The 17956-nt window shown below is 51.0% G+C and overlaps 6 protein-coding genes across 6 annotated transcripts, besides 1 other annotated feature; 1 reads left to right on the top strand and 5 right to left on the bottom strand.

Moving 5' to 3' along the window:
- Positions 1-2222: 2222 nt before the first annotated feature.
- On the top strand, positions 2223-2702 carry Tb10.70.4480 (hypothetical protein; the record flags this gene model as incomplete). The annotated part of the gene is made up of 1 exon (XM_817465.1): positions 2223-2702. One exon carries the CDS (start codon positions 2223-2225, stop codon positions 2700-2702), a length of 480 nt encoding a protein of 159 aa, XP_822558.1.
- A 1721-nt stretch (positions 2703-4423) lies between these two features.
- Tb10.70.4500 (hypothetical protein, conserved) lies at positions 4424-4831 on the bottom strand (the record flags this gene model as incomplete). The annotated part of the gene is made up of 1 exon (XM_817464.1): positions 4424-4831. One exon carries the CDS (start codon positions 4829-4831, stop codon positions 4424-4426), a length of 408 nt encoding a protein of 135 aa, XP_822557.1.
- A 54-nt stretch (positions 4832-4885) lies between these two features.
- Positions 4886-4914: a sequence feature (AT_rich).
- A 325-nt stretch (positions 4915-5239) lies between these two features.
- Positions 5240-6157, bottom strand: Tb10.70.4510 (proteasome regulatory non-ATPase subunit 11; the record flags this gene model as incomplete). The annotated part of the gene is made up of 1 exon (XM_817463.1): positions 5240-6157. The coding sequence occupies one exon, from the start codon at positions 6155-6157 to the stop codon at positions 5240-5242; it is 918 nt and encodes a 305-aa protein (XP_822556.1).
- Positions 6158-7977: 1820 nt separating this feature from the next.
- Tb10.70.4530 (hypothetical protein, conserved) lies at positions 7978-10299 on the bottom strand (the record flags this gene model as incomplete). The annotated part of the gene is made up of 1 exon (XM_817462.1): positions 7978-10299. The coding sequence occupies one exon, from the start codon at positions 10297-10299 to the stop codon at positions 7978-7980; it is 2322 nt and encodes a 773-aa protein (XP_822555.1).
- A 362-nt stretch (positions 10300-10661) lies between these two features.
- Tb10.70.4540 (hypothetical protein, conserved) lies at positions 10662-14333 on the bottom strand (the record flags this gene model as incomplete). The annotated part of the gene is made up of 1 exon (XM_817461.1): positions 10662-14333. One exon carries the CDS (start codon positions 14331-14333, stop codon positions 10662-10664), a length of 3672 nt encoding a protein of 1223 aa, XP_822554.1.
- A 961-nt stretch (positions 14334-15294) lies between these two features.
- Positions 15295-17652, bottom strand: Tb10.70.4550 (hypothetical protein, conserved; the record flags this gene model as incomplete). Its single annotated transcript, XM_817460.1, has 1 exon — positions 15295-17652. The coding sequence occupies one exon, from the start codon at positions 17650-17652 to the stop codon at positions 15295-15297; it is 2358 nt and encodes a 785-aa protein (XP_822553.1).
- Between the last annotated feature and the right edge of the window lie 304 nt (positions 17653-17956).

Here is a 17956-nt window from a genome sequence, read left to right as displayed (position 1 = left end):
TAACAGCGCCCACCTGCGCCAATTACAAAGCAATGCAGCGGTTGCTTCAAAGGAGTTTTGTGGATTCTGTTGACCGTTGGTTGCGTATACAAAAGGAAAAGGTTTCTGCGCCCACCTTGTCAGTAGAATCCATAACTCAGTTGATTGGAGACGCAACTTGGTACGAATCGACGGTGCTCGTCACGGTGAAATTCGTACTCTACACTCGTGAGTTTGAACCCATGGGAAATGTTGTCATTTTCGGGGCAGCCGAGAAAGTTTTTTTCTAATCTACAAATTATGTGGTGGGTAAGAAACTTTCACCCAACAAGGTAGCAAGAGTCATTATAAACCGACAGTACTTTGGGAAGGCCCCATATAGCCGTACCGTGTGGCAAAAAAAAAACGGTGTCCGACTTTGTTTTGTTCATGGCCGTGAACGATAGATCCACTGAGTCACTAACCAATGTAAACAGAATATATGAAACCTTTTCCCCGCCGGCAACCTTACGCTAACGCAAACGGAGGCGGGTTGACGGAAGCTGAAATGTAACCCCACGGGCTGGACCTGTCCACGATACCTAGTGATCAAAAGATGACTTCATTGAAGTTTAAACTACCAAAGCGGGCGCATACTGTTTCGGGGGATAACGCGTCCATCACTAAATCTTATGGTGACCCGTAGATGTATGCGTCGAGGAAGGCGCCAAAGTAACCGGGCCACACAACGAAGCCTGTATGAGTCGTGGAGTTATGTGCGCAAGAAGTGTCCATAATAACCAGGCTCATGCTGGTAAAGTTAGGAGCGGTTTCCTCACCGGACTGGGTCACATGAGTATTCTGGGGATTCCATCAGGGGTTGGTGCAGCTGTGTGTGTGCGTGTGCGCTACGAGGCCGGACCGTGGTTATTCTCAACATTCATAAATGATAAAAGCACGATGGAAATGTTACATGGTCCGACGGGGAGCATTGTAGACGGAGGGCTGTCCAGCAGGACCGGTAGCGACACCCTGAAGAAGGCGCGGCCGATCCATCAACTCTTGAGGTGCAATAAGCAATAGGATGTTTTGTTCAGCTTGTGGTCAGGGGAGGGTCATCCCGCGTGATGGAAGAGAAATCGAGCCCTTCGGGACATCGCACGCATGAGTGATTAAATGATTTGAAGGGATGGTGTTACAACGTGGTACGCTCACGGGAAAACACTATTTGACCAAAACACAACAATAAGAAGCGAGACCAAGAAAAAGGGCCCCTCCTTCAGGGTGAGCAAAAGCAAATGCCATGTATAAGGAGGGAAAGACACACATATTAAGAAGAAGGGGGAAATACGACAACGTGCTTTGCCCATTTGGGGCCACCTGTGCGGTTAGTTTAGGCTCACCGCTCGCAATAGGGACTCCTCCATTCAATAGGGTGGGTGTGGCAACCAAGATGCGCAAGCGGGTGGGCGGATCATCACGCTATTGTGGTTGTGAAAGCGTTTTTATTTTGAGGGAAGGGGAACGGGATTGGAAGATGTCCTTTAAAAAATTCTCCGAGAGGATAGTGTTAGGACTGAAGCAGCCGTTTTCAGAGGTTCAACATTACCAATTCTCTCGCGAAAGACAGAGCCAACATGAAGGAGGGCATTTTCCGACGCATATGGGGGTCAATGCTGGGACGTATGGAGCGGAACGCTTCCGTCTTAATGCGGCGTTTCCCCCACTGTGGAACAGACGAAAATGAGGCGGCTGAGAGAGGGAGCAAACCGCCACAGATCCGCCACTAGGGGCATATGCAGTGAGAGGGTTGTCGGGAAAGAAAAGGAACCTTAGAGGTTCGACTAAGGAAAGAGGCCCAAATGCATACCACAGCAATCTGCTTTGTCACATCTGCCAGAAGGAGGATGGCGTAGACGTGAGGCGCTATTCTTGCCCAGTTCCCCCACCGGCACATTGAAGTGCCTTGGGTTGCATTAACGAGAGTCGGCGCTCAACGTCGACAACGTGTAATGTGTGCGGAGAAAGATGGGGGAAGTAGTGGGGAGAGTTGCAGTTTCCGAGACCCGAGGAAGGCCAGTCCCTAGCGCTCCGCAGCCCGCTCGATATGTAACTTGTCTCCACTTAATTCTACCCCACCTGCTGCCCAGATGGTGGAGGAAGGCAGGAGGAGGAGGCAATGTAAAGACTAAGTCGGCGAAACGCCTCATAACCGGGCCTGGGCATCAGGGAACTTATTGGAGCGACTGCAGTCACAGCTGGGGATGTTGAAGGGAGATTTATTATTAGTGTGTGCATTCCTACGTACCACGGTGAGTTGCGGTGGATTGTTCAAGCGGAAGTCACTCCACCGACGCAAATGTTGGGTACAGGGGACGGGCGCAAAGGAGGAACATGAGGTCAAGCGTGGAGAAAGGGTAACTCCCGTACAGTCTATGGAAAAAGGTATGATAAATGTCGGTTGGCACGGCGTCCAGGGAAAGCACACAACCGCGAAAAAAGTACATGACCACCGACAACCAAATGTAGTGTGTGAAGGATCGTCATGCCGCCCAAGTGAATGCAGTACTCTGAGGGAATTAAGGGCAGGGTGTGGACTGATAGACCCGAAAGGGCGAATACTAAGCACCGGGGTGAAGCTTCCGCGGTTTCCCCCCTCGCACTATTCAGCAAATGACGAAACAGGCACGCTATTAGTGGAAAATACTTCTCCCTCCAAAAAACGAAAGCACAACTTCGTATAACAATAGCTTAGATAATGCTACGCTCTGAAATTCGATGGTTGACACGACGTGCTACTGGGAAGAAAGACAATCCTTTCCGCAATGACTCCTACATGGGATGAAGAAAGTTGTGCGCCCACACCTAGTGAGCAGGAAAGGTGAATCAGAAAGCCGCCACAACCGGCCACTGCCGCATGTTTCGCACTTATTGGAGACTGACGCCGCATTATTAGAGGTGGGAAACGGTGCAATCAAGTAAAAACAAGAAGGGGCCGCGACGAGCCTTCGACTACGCCATGAGTTGCCTTAGTGTGATACCCTGCTCGACGGTGATAACCAAAGCGTCACCATCGAAGTTACACTACGCAAATGTTGTTGTGCCGCTTTGAAACCAGTCATTAAAAGTTTTTTTTCTTTTTGATGGTACCCCGCGATGTTTGTGCGTGTGCCCAGTGCTGCTGCGATAGTATCATTTATTCCTACGCGTGTTCCCATCGGTGTGAATTGTGTTTCTTCGATGGCACTTTGTGGAAATAAACCACGAAAAAGGAACAACGAGCAATAACCGCTTCACAGGCCCAAACCCCCCAGATTCGTTTCTCACTTTCCAGAGTTGCACTTGGGGGAAAGTCGTCTACCCTTCGTGAAACGATGTGGTTAAATACGCGATGTTACCTCTTGAATTCTCCTCTCGATTTCGTGAGAGCCGCTCCCATCGGTGCTGCTGTTGTTGAGCGTCGCTTTCTTTTGTTGTTTTCCCCCTTCCCACTCAGAATTGAATACTTTCTTGTGTTTTTACTTTTGTACTATCGCTTCCTCGACGGAGCATGCTGTAAGGAAAGTGGGAAAGTCCCCACAACACCCGAATTAACTCAGAGATACCAAGGGTTAAAAAACTGCAAAACTTCACCCCTCCCGACAAACACATACGCAGCGGCATCCCACGTGTTTTGCTCGCTTAAGGAACAGTGGGCCGTGGGCGCGGTTGAGACTCCGGTGTTTAACGACATACGGCAATTGAAATAACGTTCATCCGCATGCTTCGCTCTACTTGCGTGGTACCTCTTGTTGCCAATTACTTGTTTTCATTTTTGGCCCTTTTCTTAGACACTGTTGGGTTGGTGGAATTTTCAGTGGTTACCGCGAGGAAAATTTTGGAAAAAAAGAAAGAGTTAAAAAGAAAAAAAAAGAGACGAAAGGGAGGAAACACCATATCAAGCGCGAGAACTCAGAACTCAAGGACAAAAAAACAAACGAAACGGCCGGCCAGGAAAACCACAGTGTGTAATGCATTTGCTTTCTCTGGCCCGCAGAAGGGTCAGTGCACGTACATTTCGTTTTCTTCGCAACCGTAACTTGGCGCTTTATAATGGAAGGGTCGTCTTTTCGTATTAGTGTAAGGTTCAACTGGTCAAATCCCTATTACCACTGGCCCAGCCACCTTTTTTTCTTGCCCTCTCCCCATCTTCCCCACGTACCTAAATAAGAAAAAAGAAAAAAAGAACAATAATAAGGAAGTGATGGTAGTAAGTGGATTACTAGAGTCGCTACGAAAACCCGATCAGAGAAAGGAATCTGTGGAAAGACAACTCTCATGATGACTCCCACTTATCAGGTGCTCTACAGACCATGGGAAAGGGGAGACGAGGAACAGCTGTGGAAAGATGGAGGTGCGACACACTTTGCAGTTGTCATTACATCACCTCAGGTTTACTCATGCGTTCCTGTCCCCCTTCATTTGCCTAGTACTTGAAGATGATGCTCTCAATAGGAGCGCGCTTAACTTTTCCATCAACAACAGCCTCGCGATATTCGTCGAGAACTGCCCGCGGCACCGTACGGTTATTTTCGAGGTTTGCGAAGTCAAAGCTGTTCGCTATGATGGCGGGGGGAGCTCCACTGAGGTGAGATAGGTGAGTTCGATACGCGTCACTACAAAGGGCTAAATAATAAAGCCGATACACGGAGTACAAAACAATAGAAACCAACAGCGCGTCACCAAATAAAATGTACCTTCGAGATTCCTCAGCGATACTCTGATGGCGATCCAATTCGTGATGCCAGCCACGTTTGAGGGGCAACTTCACAGGCCACGGCCAGCCTCCATACGTGCCATTACCCATTCGTCCGACAAAGCTTCGTGAAAACATCAAGAAAGCGGAACTTAGTACAATAAATGAGTTAATAACAAATTAAAGATGTGCTAAATATATTTAAAAAAAACAATAATAAAGAAAAAACAAAGTCAGCCGATCTACTTCCACAAAGCCACAGGGGTATTGCAGAGATATGTTTGTAGAATCACTAGGAAATTCAGGACGAGTAATTACCCCACCACAAACAAATGACATGCCATTCACGAAGATGACACCACATCACTAGCAAATGCCATCCTGCGCTGATTGTAATCACGCCACATTGTCACAGAAACGGGAGTGCAGAAAAGGAGCATAACACCCCGTAAACGTTATAGAGAGGGTGATAAAAAATCAACACGGTAGCGCATATAAAAAGTATGGTCAGTAATAGCTGGAGCACACGCAATGTACCCTGTTTCCTCAGAAGACAACCCCATTAATCATCGCTCCTATGGATTGGTTAAGACTCGCGTTGATTAGGCCCTCCGATTCGGATTGGAGATGCGCAATGGGATTTGCTCGACCGACATTGCCTACATCATCTTCATCGAGACCCTGAACAATGAATCGCTCCGACTGGACGGCAAGCGACGCCAGCGCACGCATCTTCTCTCGCACCGTATTGCGGTCAAAACGTGTCATGTTTTCTAATCGGAAACCCTCCTGCCAACCCTTCTTGTAGACGTTGAGGAGTAGCGCAAGTTCGTGGTTTTTCTTGCGGAAGGTAATGGGAAGACTGTAATAGTCACGATCCAACCCACGGGTGAGAGCAATAGGAGAAGGTCGCGTCAGCCACCCGATGTTGCTTGTTGTCTGTCGTGGCTCTTGGAACATGATTCGCGGCCCCGTATGCGGGTCCTTCGTGGTGCGGAAGGCGTCAATTACTACTTTGCCGCGGACCGATTGGATAGGGTCGATCACTACCGACACGCTGCGCGGCGTCAGTTGCTCATAGCTGCTCGCCGTCATTACATCCTCACCAGAAAGCCAGCAGCCGAAACCAGGGTGACTGTGGTACCACCCAACAACTTTTTCCGGTCGACCCACCACGGAGAGTTTGTCTAACATATGAACTTGATACTCTGGGTCCACAGCTTCAACGGATTGACCCGTGGCCGTTTGAGGCATGGAGAAGACATCAGATACACGGACCGTATAGTCGTCAATCAACTCACCAATCATCAAACCCATTACCTCGAGCGGCACCCCAGCGCGCCCGTGCATCAGCATTTTGAGCAATGCCAAAGACGATATCTGCACCGTCTCGGCTGTGTCGCGTAGCTCCTCTGCCGGTGCAGCGCGATTGGCACCACCCGCCACCAATTGGGGATGGAACATCTCGAAACCACCACGTTGCGATGCAATTAATCAGAGCACGAGTTATTTTGTTTGTTACCGTTCAATAACCCCCCTTTTAGTATCCCAGTTGTGGTATGTGTGCAAGAGAGGTAGAATTAAGGTAAAGGATGGTAATATAGTAAGTGGCTGACAAAGTAACAAAAGCAGCCAAACGACAGAAGCAAGGGCATAAGACACCCAATGATAGCATTCACAGAACAAGCAAAAGCAAAAGCAAAAAAAGAAAAAGCAAAAGCAAAGTAAAAGTAAAAGTACTAATAAGGAGTGCTGTGCCCTCATTAAGGGATATGGATTGCATGATCAACAGGAGATGCACTCCTATCCACAAAAACCCCATTCCATCATTAGTTCCATTCAAATTATGCTCCATACTTCACATCATCACATATTACATTATATTCCATTCCACTTATCATTACAACAGGAAATAGTTCGTCCACTATGACACCCTCCCGGTTCCTAAAACCTCCCAACAGATGTATTGCCAGGGAATGAGATGTGGCCCACCCCACCTATTCCTTCCCCTGCAGGGCTGCCACACTCTCCGACAACATAAAAGTGTCTTTTAGGGCATTTATACCAGCACCCACCAGAGAAGTTGATGGTTTTATTGATATTCCTCAAAGTGTCCTCGGTCGACATATTGTCAATTTGTTCGAGATGCTTCTTCAATGACTCTGCCCGAGCCTTTTCACTGCCCTCGACGCCCCTTTTGGCAAACTCCTTGGTTTCCCTCACTTCTGCTTCAAAATACACAGAATTAATTGACTCTGGGAGTTTGTGTAGAAGGTCTCTCCACTCAACTCGTTGGGACAGCTTCCTAACCTCCGTGCTATCCTGTGCGGATGGAAAGGACTGTGAGAGCCGTCGTATATTAGGAACCAAATTGTTTAGGTTGTTCCGGCAGAACTTTCGTATATCAGCAGCGAGTGCACCTTCGTCACTTCTATGTCTCGACTCATAGTACTCCCGCAGCTGCACAAAAGTAAATGCAGTATTTAACAACGTGTGGGCATTATCCCAAATTTCTTTATCCTTCTGCAGGTTGCACAGGATGAGTTCCGTTACTTGCAGGTAGTACCGTAGCAGTGCGATCCAACCTTGACTTACCGAGAGACTTCTACAGTCCCTCTCAAATGAAACCCACACCCCAACGAGGTCAAATTCAGTTTCCTTTTTATGTCCATCCCTGCACAGTATTTGATGATATTGCCTTATTGTTAAAAACCAAAGAGAGGCAATAGACGAGAGTAAGTAACAAATGCGGGGAACATGCACATGAAGGCAACACCACCGAAGTGTGAACAAAGACAAAACTCTGCAGACAAATATCAAGAGGCCCACATCAAGCACTGTTTCAATGCACGCGTTGCCTTTCACTTGGTCCTGCCACGTGCTGCCCCAGTTGTGTCGGATTCGTAGTTCCACAGTGACCCGAATAGAAAACCTTGTTGGAGTGGTGGCCGTTTTGGTGTGACATGGTGAGGAAGGGTTGCAACTGATGGAAAATGACACTTAGCTCGTTTTCTCGATACGTCCTCCATAATGTGAGGATTTACCTCATGAAGGCCGCGTGGGATTCAGGCAACGCCGCAGCTGATGGTGCATGGTCTGAGCACTCATGCTTGTTCCAACGTAGAGGAAAATACAATAGAGGTGTATGTGTTTACTGTAAAACTGAAAATGGTGCCGGAGGGAGAACGCTGGGGCACGCAATGTCCTCATCACCATTTCATCCATGCACCACAATATCACTTCAGGATATACCACCGCCAAATGCGGTTCCGACTCCATTGGTGCTACTCACTGACCCCCTCACACGGAATGTCGTTCCAAACTCCTTCGATAATACGGGAAGCTCTTTGGTTGTTGAGTGCAGAAAGCACCACGTCATTTCCATCCCTCTGGTGGGTGCAGTATTTTTCCACAGCATTGTGCGCTTTCAGTACCTCTTGCTGTACCTCCCCCACAAAGTCTACCACACCTTCAATAAGGTGGTGAAGGGTAGATACGGGCACGCATGTGCGTTCTGCCCCACAGGCTAACCGCACACCCTCATCTCCTTCATAGTGATGGTCACTGAGGGAGAACCACCGGTGTTTCTTGCGCAGGGCCTCGAGGAGTTCTCGCAAGTGCCTGCAAGATGCAAGGACATGGGTTGACGCACGCTGGCTGATGTTCAGCAACCCCGCCAATGGTATCGATGGGGAACAGCGGTAATGACTTTCTTTACTTCCACTGACATCGCTGCCGTTATTCATCTTCATTTCTTCGGGTGATTCGTCACGCCACAGCGGCGACACATTGACATGTTCACCAGTAAAGTCAGTGTCTGAGGACACGGACCCAGCTGTGCCACTCTGTTGTGCTTGGTTCAAGGGTGTAATATAACCCCTGTGCGTTTTCTCCAAGCATTGCAGAGTGCGTCTTACCAGCAGGTCGTAACGGTGAAACAAGTCTAAACTGCTTCGCCCTATAACGCGCCGCTGTACCTCACGACGCAGAAGTTGCAACTGGCGTCGCAGTGCCACTACTGACGGGGATGGGGAGAAACTGCCAGTAGAGGGAGAGAGAGATCCAAGATAGTGTTCCCCTCCCCTTTTCATACATCTCAGCATTTGCTTCCGCCGCCTCTCCTGTTGCTCACTAACGCGCTTTGTTGCGGTTGTCACCCGCTGCATCATACGCTTGTTCCATAGAACATTGATGGAAAAGAGAAACGGATAGAAACACTCGACATTCATGGAAGGAAAATAGCGATTTTTGAACTTCTGCGCTTCCACGAAAACACCATACGGAATCCAGAAGTCCCTGTCGCGTTGACGCCCTTGTAGCACATCGCTTGGGAGCGGTACTCGTGGAACACTTTCACCCACAAGAGAGTGCGTCACATCCTCCAATTCCCCTGTATGAACCTTTGCACGGCGAAAGAAACAATTCTCATCGTCAACGATCTCGCGTAGACGGTTGCACCACTTCCCGTTCAGATAAATGTTGTGCGACTGCGCTTTTGCGCTTCCCCCGTAAATTCCGTCGTCAACACCAGTGCCCATGGCAGACAAGGATAAGCCGCCACGGTGAGATCGTCCAACTTCACTTCCATCTGCAGTCTCTTTCAACGGTAAAGCCGCGTAACCGATGAACAAGAGGTCTCCGGTCACTCCGTCAACGCGCAGATACCGGCTCATCTCTGGAACCTCGCTGAGAACATGCAGGAGTCTCGCCATACTCAACCGCGTCGCCATGACCTGTGTTTCAAGATCTTTTTTTTCACCCAACGCCTTGTGTGTCGCTCTCACAGCTCCCACTAGCTCCGCCTCTGCGTCCTCCTGAATGCGATCAACCCTCCGGCGAAGGCTTTGGTTCTCCTCCGCGAGAGACTCTTTCTCCTTCATCATCACACGATACTTCTGTTCCAACAGACCAACTTCCTTTTGCAACGACCGTAGAGTGGCGGCGTAGCGAGCTCGCTTCTGCTGTCCTTGCTCTTCGACTAGGTTCTTTCGTGGTGCCGTTCTTCCAACCACTGCACCCTCTTCGGTGTCGACGCCACGCGACCCCAATTGCCTTTCCAGTGCCATTAAGCGGCGGCTCTTTTCACGCAACCTGTTACTCATCTCCTCAATTTTTGCCCGAGCCTCCTCGAGAGCTGTAGTGTCTCCTTCGAGGGCACTTCCCCGCATCTCCTTGGGCTTACTTCCTGTGCCCTTCGATTCCTGAAGTTGCTTCCGCAATCGACCCACTTCAGTGTTCAATCTGTCAATCAGACTATCCCGCTGGGTGCAGCCCTGTTGTGCGCATATCAACATTTTGTCCAGTGCGGCAACTCGAGCGTCGAACTGCCTTTCCTTCTCACGCAGTCCCTCTAGTAGTGGGTCCTGCTCGGGGGAGACGGCATTGCTGCTAGAAGTACCTTCACCTAACGCGGCACTAAAGTTCATCGCCGTCGCCTCCACCAATGGATAGTGCGTACCACACTGACCTCCCACACCATAATATCCATGAAATGAGTGGCATTGCCGCTCCGGTGATGATATGATATCTTGCAGTGGTTGTTGGCTTGCACTCGAATGAGGCGATGGTGATGCCGTGTTCTCCACTGTGACACGCCGACCCGACATGGAGTGCGCCTTGCACAGCCAGCTGCCACTGCGAAGGTCTCACCTTTAAAGAACAAGAATTTGAATACATGAAGAAAAAACACAGATGGTAGCAGTGGAATAAACTCTGTTTCGCCCGCCGTGCCGCATGGAAATGAGACCAGCTCCCTTCCTTGCTCCACTTCAACACGTACACGGTTTGCAGGGACCGCACACAGCGGACTAACGAGTACGCAAGCAATAACAGAAAACAGTGTTATGATAAACGGAACATAAAAATATAGGTGACTGTCCGGATAACAACTCTATTCTCTTGGCCATACATACCCGGATGGCATTGCCCACGGAAACACACCGAATACAGCGAGCGCTACACGGCTACTTTAGTCTTTCGGTTTAGACTGGGCATTGGCGAGTGCCGGTTGCCGCAGGGACAGGAATTCTGTGCCTACTGGGAGATGATGGCGATGTGCGGTACCCGCTTCTCCTGACACCATTGTCGCTGTGACTGTATTGTTTCGTGGTTCCGGTCCCACATCATTCACACTTGGCAGCAGTGCCGCCCCTGGTCGCGCAGCGGTAGGACGCTGTGGTTCAGCCAAAGCAACTGCTCTACCTCTACCTCTTCCATCTCTCCCTCCTCCCACCACTGCCCGTCGCAGGGGCGCAGGATCAGCAGCTTGTTGAACCGCTGGTCGCCTACCCACCGGGGCACCCGACCGCTCCTCTCGGGTTGCAGTAGCCGTGCTGGATGCGTGGGTCACCACATAGTGCGGCATGAGACGAGGAGGTGTTTGTTTCCTGTTCTCCGGACTGTCATCTCTCGGCTGCAGGTGACGCATGACCTCAGTGACAGGTACATCGTTTAAATCAGTTTGTTCGCCTCCAACACCATCCTTCTCGGCACTGTTTTCTGCCCCAGTGTTCCAGCTTACGGCGGGGTGCACTTTGACACTAGTCCTGTCCTCAGCTCGCAATAATTCAAGTGTCACTCCCTTTAAATCAACATCGTCCACCCTATTTGCCACCGCCTGCGCGCTCAGTGTATCAACGTGACGGGTGGTGGCAGCGACAACCGACAGCATGGGGCCCGAGGATCTCTCATCACTAGTTTCCTCCACCATATGACTCTGTGACGATACCATTGAGTGTGAAAGTGGTTGTTGTAGGTGAGGAATACCCTCACTAGCCACGGTGCCGCTACCGTCAGGTGCCTTAGAAAGAAATGAAATGCCGGTGGAAATGCGGCTGCGGGCGCTATCCTGTATCAACACGTGCGACTCTGCTTGATCTGATAGGCGAGAAGGCGGGCTACCCCTCCGCGCACCCTGCGGTGAGGGCCATGAGGTAGTGGGAAACAACGATATCTTTGGCTCAGTGTCGGTGTTCGTGCCAGACAAGGCGTAAAAGTCATTACTGCTCTGCTGTTCCAAATTTCTCCCGGTACAACCTTCCATAACCGAGGCACGTGACTCAGCCATCTTTGCGCCATTCTGCGGTTGGTTACCCTCGTCGGGTGCTGTTACGCCTTCGAGACTAATGTTTTGATCTGCCACCCACCGAAGTACGGGGTGTGCGGGGGAGGGGGTCGACGACGTTGTTGGCGGTTTCCGATCTTCCGGTGGGCGCGTGCCTGTGGCAAGGATGCAGTCAGCCGCAACAGACGGACGGTGCGACTCGTGTGCGGCTTGCAAAGTTTCAACACACGGCGGCTTGCTGCTGGACAACGTGGCGGGTCCAAATCCCTGCGAAGGACGTTCCATGGCATCTTCTACAGCCTTCAATACGAAGTCCCTTCTCGCCGCTGTGGCTTCAGACACCGACACCCTTTCTTCCATCTGACACCGTGACTCGCCTATATCTATGCACTGTAATGCTCCAAAGAAACGCCCCAACGCATCGAAGTCGCACAGCACACCTGCAACAAACCGCTCAACAGCTGCTTTCGACTGGCGATGCTCCACGTCATCCGTTCCCAGTATCTGCAGCATCCCTTTCGCGTTTTTGGTGGTGGCTTGCAGGAGATCAGCAAGTAAAACGGCATCGTCGCGAAGATCCAGGAGTTGTTGCCTCAGTTGTCCTTCTCTCAAACCAACCGCAACACGGTCCCTCCGCAGGGTTTCAATCTGCACCTCGTGTGACCTCACTTCCACTCTAAGTTCATTGCACTGCCTGCGGAGGACATCGCTCTCCTTGCGAGCATTCGACAATCGCAGTTCAGCGTGGCGATCACTTTCTGCGTGCTTCAGTGCTAGATTTTCAATATGAGCGGTGAGCCGAGCGATCTCACGTTGTGCATCATGTGTCCAGCTGTCTACGTTCCCAACATTTGCTTGCAGCTTCAACTTTGCCTCTGGGAGCCCTTTTTGGAGTGCGGTTGACGCCGGGGCAGAAGGAACATCACCCACTTGTACATTCAGGTCACCACTAACGTCCCACACTCGCGCCAGTGCAGCAGCTCGTTCCGCTTGCGCCAGTCGTTTGTCTAGCATTTGTATGTGTGACTCTGCTGCATCGAGCGCTTGCTTTGTGCGCTCAAACTCCTCTTCCATTTCCCTCCGACGCATATGTGCAACACCGAGCTCCTGCATCATACACTCCAGATCGGCCTTCGCTTGCTGCAGTGCCGCAGCCTCATTCTGACGTGCCAGGCCGCATCCCTGCCGTGTCACCTGCTGCTCCACGAGGATACGAAGACGTCGGATTTCATCTTCACAAACCCGTAATTCGCGCTCCTTCGCATTTATGGTCGCTCGCCACGCAGACTCCGTCAATGTACCCTCCTCCCTTTGCTCCAGAGTTCTCCTCAGTCTCCCAACCTCTGTGTTAGCAACATCTAGCATTCCCTCAAGGCGGTCAACACGGTACTGCAACTGAAGCCGGTCCCGCATGCACTTAACGAGGTGTCGCGCCAGGCACTCCATTTTCTGCGTTAGCTCCTTAACACTTTTGCCCCGCACCCAGTGTCCATTTCTCGCAGCACAATCCTCCTTATGTGGGTTGTGAGCCATGCTTGTGCTAGTAGGGTGGGCATCGCCTTGGGCAGGTTGCCTCCCACTAGCAGATGGCACTGTGGAATGTCTGTGTATTTGGCCCTCGGTACCACACGAATGGGCGGCAACATTCTCCCCTTTCGTGGGAGCCGTTTGAAAGCAGTGATTATTCCTGTTTGTGGACCCCTTGACACGTGTCTCATTCCTTCCAATAAGCTGCCGGATTAACTTCTCATCCTCACCAATGTCAAAGTGCTCCGGCGAGGCAGTGCGGTCGGTCCCGGATGACATCCGAGGAGCCATAAGACGACAAGAACGCACACCTCGCAGGGTATGAATCCCACGCTGCTGCCATCCACCTGTCGACCCCCGCACCCTATGGACACCGCCTTCTTCCACAGCGTACGGGTGTTGCGCTTTGGCCCGCCCATCACCGAGGAATGATTCAACAAGATCACGGTCTTCCTGAACTGCGGCACCGTCATGATATGTTGGTGGCAACTCAGGTGACCGAAGGGGAAATATCTTCGCGGTTGCTACGCCAGCATGGTCTGGAGTTTTTACTTCTCCCTGGGCGGTGGTGCCCGCCCCCATGTGAGGCATCGATGTGACTCGTGACGGAGAAAGCAACCGAGGTGGCGCGACCAAGGGGGCATGAGGAGAACGTAGACAGGTTTCAGTCTTGCGTGCAATGGACTGGAGTGTCTCTCGGGTGTTGTGAGAGGGATTAAATGCATCTATGGACCGCGGTGTTGAGACAACATCGGTATCAAGAACCTTGTAGGTGATGGGTCGTACATCCGTGCTATTATCCAATGCCGGAGGGACTGCTTGACCGTCTTGCTGCTGTAGCGCCGCGTCACAGAGTTGTTGCAGTGCCACCTGCTGCCGTTCCAGATGCTGAAGCCGCAGTCTGCGGTCTACGTCGTCGTCACTAGCATGAAACGATTCGTCGATCTGCTGCAAAATCTTCTGAAGCCCGTTGATGTCAAGATCAAGTTTTGATGTCGCTACTGGTGGTGAGGGAGGTGCTGGTGAAGGTAGCGTGGATGGTAATGGCATTATTCGTGTGGTTAATTTTTCAAACTTGATGGAGGCCGCAGTCAGCTGCCGCCACCGCTTCGCTGCCGCCACACCACGTACACGCAAAGCAGGATGAATAGGGGAAAGAGATAAAATAGAGATGAACCTTAGTGTATGACGGTGACCTACCGTAAGCGAGAAACGGGCAAATAGTGGGGGGAAGGAGGAAGGGAATTGCACAGACGCGTGTGACCCCCACCAACAACGTGACACACCTCAGTAGGGTGGAAGCATCTATTATAAACTAGCACATCAGTCAGTAAAATAGTTTTTCGGTCACTAGCTTGAGATTGCAAAAGGCCCAACATCATTTACCTACGCGCCCCTTCACCTCGACACCCGTATTTTTTTTTGTTTCCGCTTGCGCGTATCGGTTGACATAACCGGGAAACGGTTCCCACTCTCACGACCTCGCTCACAATGTGCCGGATGTGTCACTCTTACCCGTTTCATTGATGTGAAAGGACCAAACACATGCAAACCACCGTCGCTTTATGTATTACACACAACAACTTCGCTTGTGTCGGTGTGGCAGCTGCCATGTAAAGGTGTAGTACGACACACCACGCACTCTACCACAGTTAGTGGACAAAGACACCAGTGCCCGTCTATACGGTGGCAACCAACCCCAACAACAGTAGGCATGAAGATTAATAGAGGAGACAGCAAGGTTACTCGCAGAAGAAACGTCACTCATCAGTATTGGAAGCTACGTGTAACTTAAAGGCGAGTCTTCCGACAGTATCTTCAATGCTTCACTAGGTGATTGAGATGATATGGCGGGTAGGGGGGGGGGTCTTCAATCGAGTTTCTGGAGGCAGCACCGAGGGTACCCCCCAAACACACCACCACCTTATCGGTTGCTCAAGAGAGCGGGCGGTCGTGAAACGTTCGCTTCCGAACATCAGATAATGTAGCAACAAAATCTCATTTCTATAGATCATATGGAGTCATCACTGTCATCTCCTTTTCGATATAAAATATCATCCTCACTGCCATCATCGGATATGGTCGTGCGGTCCAACAAAACCACATTACTCTCCTCACGCCCAGAAAACTCTTCCATCGCTGTTTGGCGTTGCACCAGCAAGTTGTGCTGAGAGGTGGCGGCCCACTTAATGCCACCTCGGTTCGTCTCTTCCTCTTTCTCAATTTCTTTCCGTTTGTCCTCCTCCTCAGCGTTAATTCGTCCCACCAAATCACTTAGCGCGTGGGACGCGGCTGCACGTGGCGTTGTGACAGACTGGCTCTTGTGTGAACGCACAGATGACATTTTGGAAGAGGAAGCAATGGCGGTATTGCCCTCAGATGCATTAAGGGAGAGGGGACCCTCCGAGTGCGACCCCTGCACGACAGGTGGGTGCGAACGGTCCACTTCACCGTTAATTTCTCCCGTTGTGTTGCTCCTGGTCACCTTGGTGCTGCCTGACGAGCTCTTGCTATGCGCCACCTCATCCTTCTCATCATTTCCTGCCCGGCCTGATCTCTCTGAAGATCCGCACTCCTGCGGCACCGGAGTTTCCTGCTTTTCCGCAGTTGCAGATTCGTGTGCTGACTTGGCGACAGCAGCATCAGCAAGAAGCACGCGAGACCCCACTCTGGAGCTAGTGGTGGTTACAGTGCTGCCACTTTCCGTGGTTGCGGCTCTTCGAGGTTGAATGCTCATGCTCCTTTCTTGACTTTCGATGGCCGCATCGTTAGTGTCCCTACTACCACGCTTTCCCTGCCGGTGAACATCACTGGAATGCAAGGAAGGATCCACCAAATGTGAGCGCCGTTCAACTACTCCCTCTTCCCCCCTCCACGGTGCTGTTACGACTTCTGTGGGTCCCACAACATCAGTTGAGTGCCAAATGGACTGCCATGCTGCCTCACGCGGAACAGGTGTTGACGCAAGGTACGTTGCTTCATGGGACGCCTGCTGTCGGCTTCCTTGCTTATGTTGTCGGGTCGCTCCTGAGGGAACTTCGTGCACCATAATAACCCCATTCTCCGTGGTGTTCAGGGCGTTGTGATGCCAACTGCCGCCGGTGTTGGAAGCTGCCAGTGATTTAAGTCGGAAACGCAAACGACAAATTTCCTCATCCTTTAGTTGTAACTCTGCCACATGCTCTGCTTGAAGCCGCCGAATATCTCCCACCCGCCGCATCTCACGGTCACGTGCTGCTTCAGCCTCAGCGAGTCGGGAGGCACAGAGCTCCTCAAACTGTTGCAGTTGTGATGTTAAGACGCGTATTTGCTGCTTCGCGTCGTGCAAGCGGCCTTCCATCTCGACCGTCGCCTTATCACGCTCGTCCAACAGGAGCTGTATTTCACGCTGCCGTCGCTCCAATTCAACACGCTGTAGTTGTATATCTTCACGTGCCTGCGAGAGCCGGACGCGTTCAGCCTCCACACGTTGAGCACTTAGCCTTTCTATTTCCCGTTGCTCCTCCATCTTGTGTTGAAGTAGTAGTCTGAAATGCTCTTCCGCCTCCCGCCGCACCTCCAAAAGCTTTTGCTGCTCGAAAGCACGAAGCCGCTGCTGGTATGTTTGTTCCATCTGCAGCTTCAATTCCTCTCTGTAAGTTTCCATGTGCCGGTCCAGTTCCTCGCGTGTCGAATGTTCCATACGGGCGAAGCAAAGAGCATACTTTGCATCCACAGCTGCAAGGCGAACCTCAACCGGTGGCTTCGCGGATTCCCCCGAAAACTCACTACCAAAGTCACTATCAGTTTGAGTACCGACAGCGTATCTAGGTCGCTGTCCTCGACTATCACCCACATGCCTCAAGTGTGCAGCTGTAAGAATCTGTAAAAAACTGCTACTCCGGTGATGTGCAACCTTCGCATTGGCAGGAGTCGAGTCCGGTCCCGCACGCCAACCCGCCGTAGTCAATACGGGGTTGTCAAGATGGAGGAGTACTGCGAGGGCATCGTCCCCAGTTGCTCTGAAGCTTACATCTGCCTCACTACTGAAAATCGCCAACGAAAAGGCACGCCCCGTTTGCCGCAGATGCTGCTCCACTATAGCATCGGCGAGACGCTGTATCCATGCGCTTTCGCCTTCTCCATCCTTATTACTAACATCAGCCCCCGCGTCCAGCTCCCGACTGTTGCATTCACCGGCGGTAATATCCTTTGTCCGTCTCCGCTTTAACAACTCTGATGTAATGACACCACGTAGTTGTGTTTTGAGAGAACCCAAAGCTCCGCTTGACCGAAGGAATTCGTGAATACCTAACCGCAATTCCGCCAGTGACATCTCATTTATTCCAGCGGAAAGGGGAGGAGAGGAATGAGACACGAAACTGTTCATGGTAATGGATCAGAAAGCGTCTGTAAAGAAATCCAGGTACTTTACTGCTATATCACTTGCCTGGTGCTACGGATCAAAGGGTATATGCGTACATTTATTGGTAGGGTGTGGAGCGGAGCAAATTTGGTTAGGGGTGTGTAAGTAGAATTTACCTCGCAACCATTTCAGCATTGGGTGGTGATGATGATAAATAAAATGTTTACAATTACAGGAGCGTCACCTCCGACACCAACAAAATCGCATACGAAAGAAGCAAGGGAACCACTGGAGAGGTGATCTGTACAGGTAAACCCCCTCATTAAAG

The sequence above is a fragment of the Trypanosoma brucei genome, chromosome 10, assembly GCF_000002445.2.
Source record: "Trypanosoma brucei brucei TREU927 chromosome 10, whole genome shotgun sequence".
NCBI classification, from domain to species: domain Eukaryota; phylum Euglenozoa; class Kinetoplastea; order Trypanosomatida; family Trypanosomatidae; genus Trypanosoma; species Trypanosoma brucei.
Note: the sequence above shows the minus strand (reverse complement) of the source record. Positions and strands in the feature narration are given on the sequence as shown.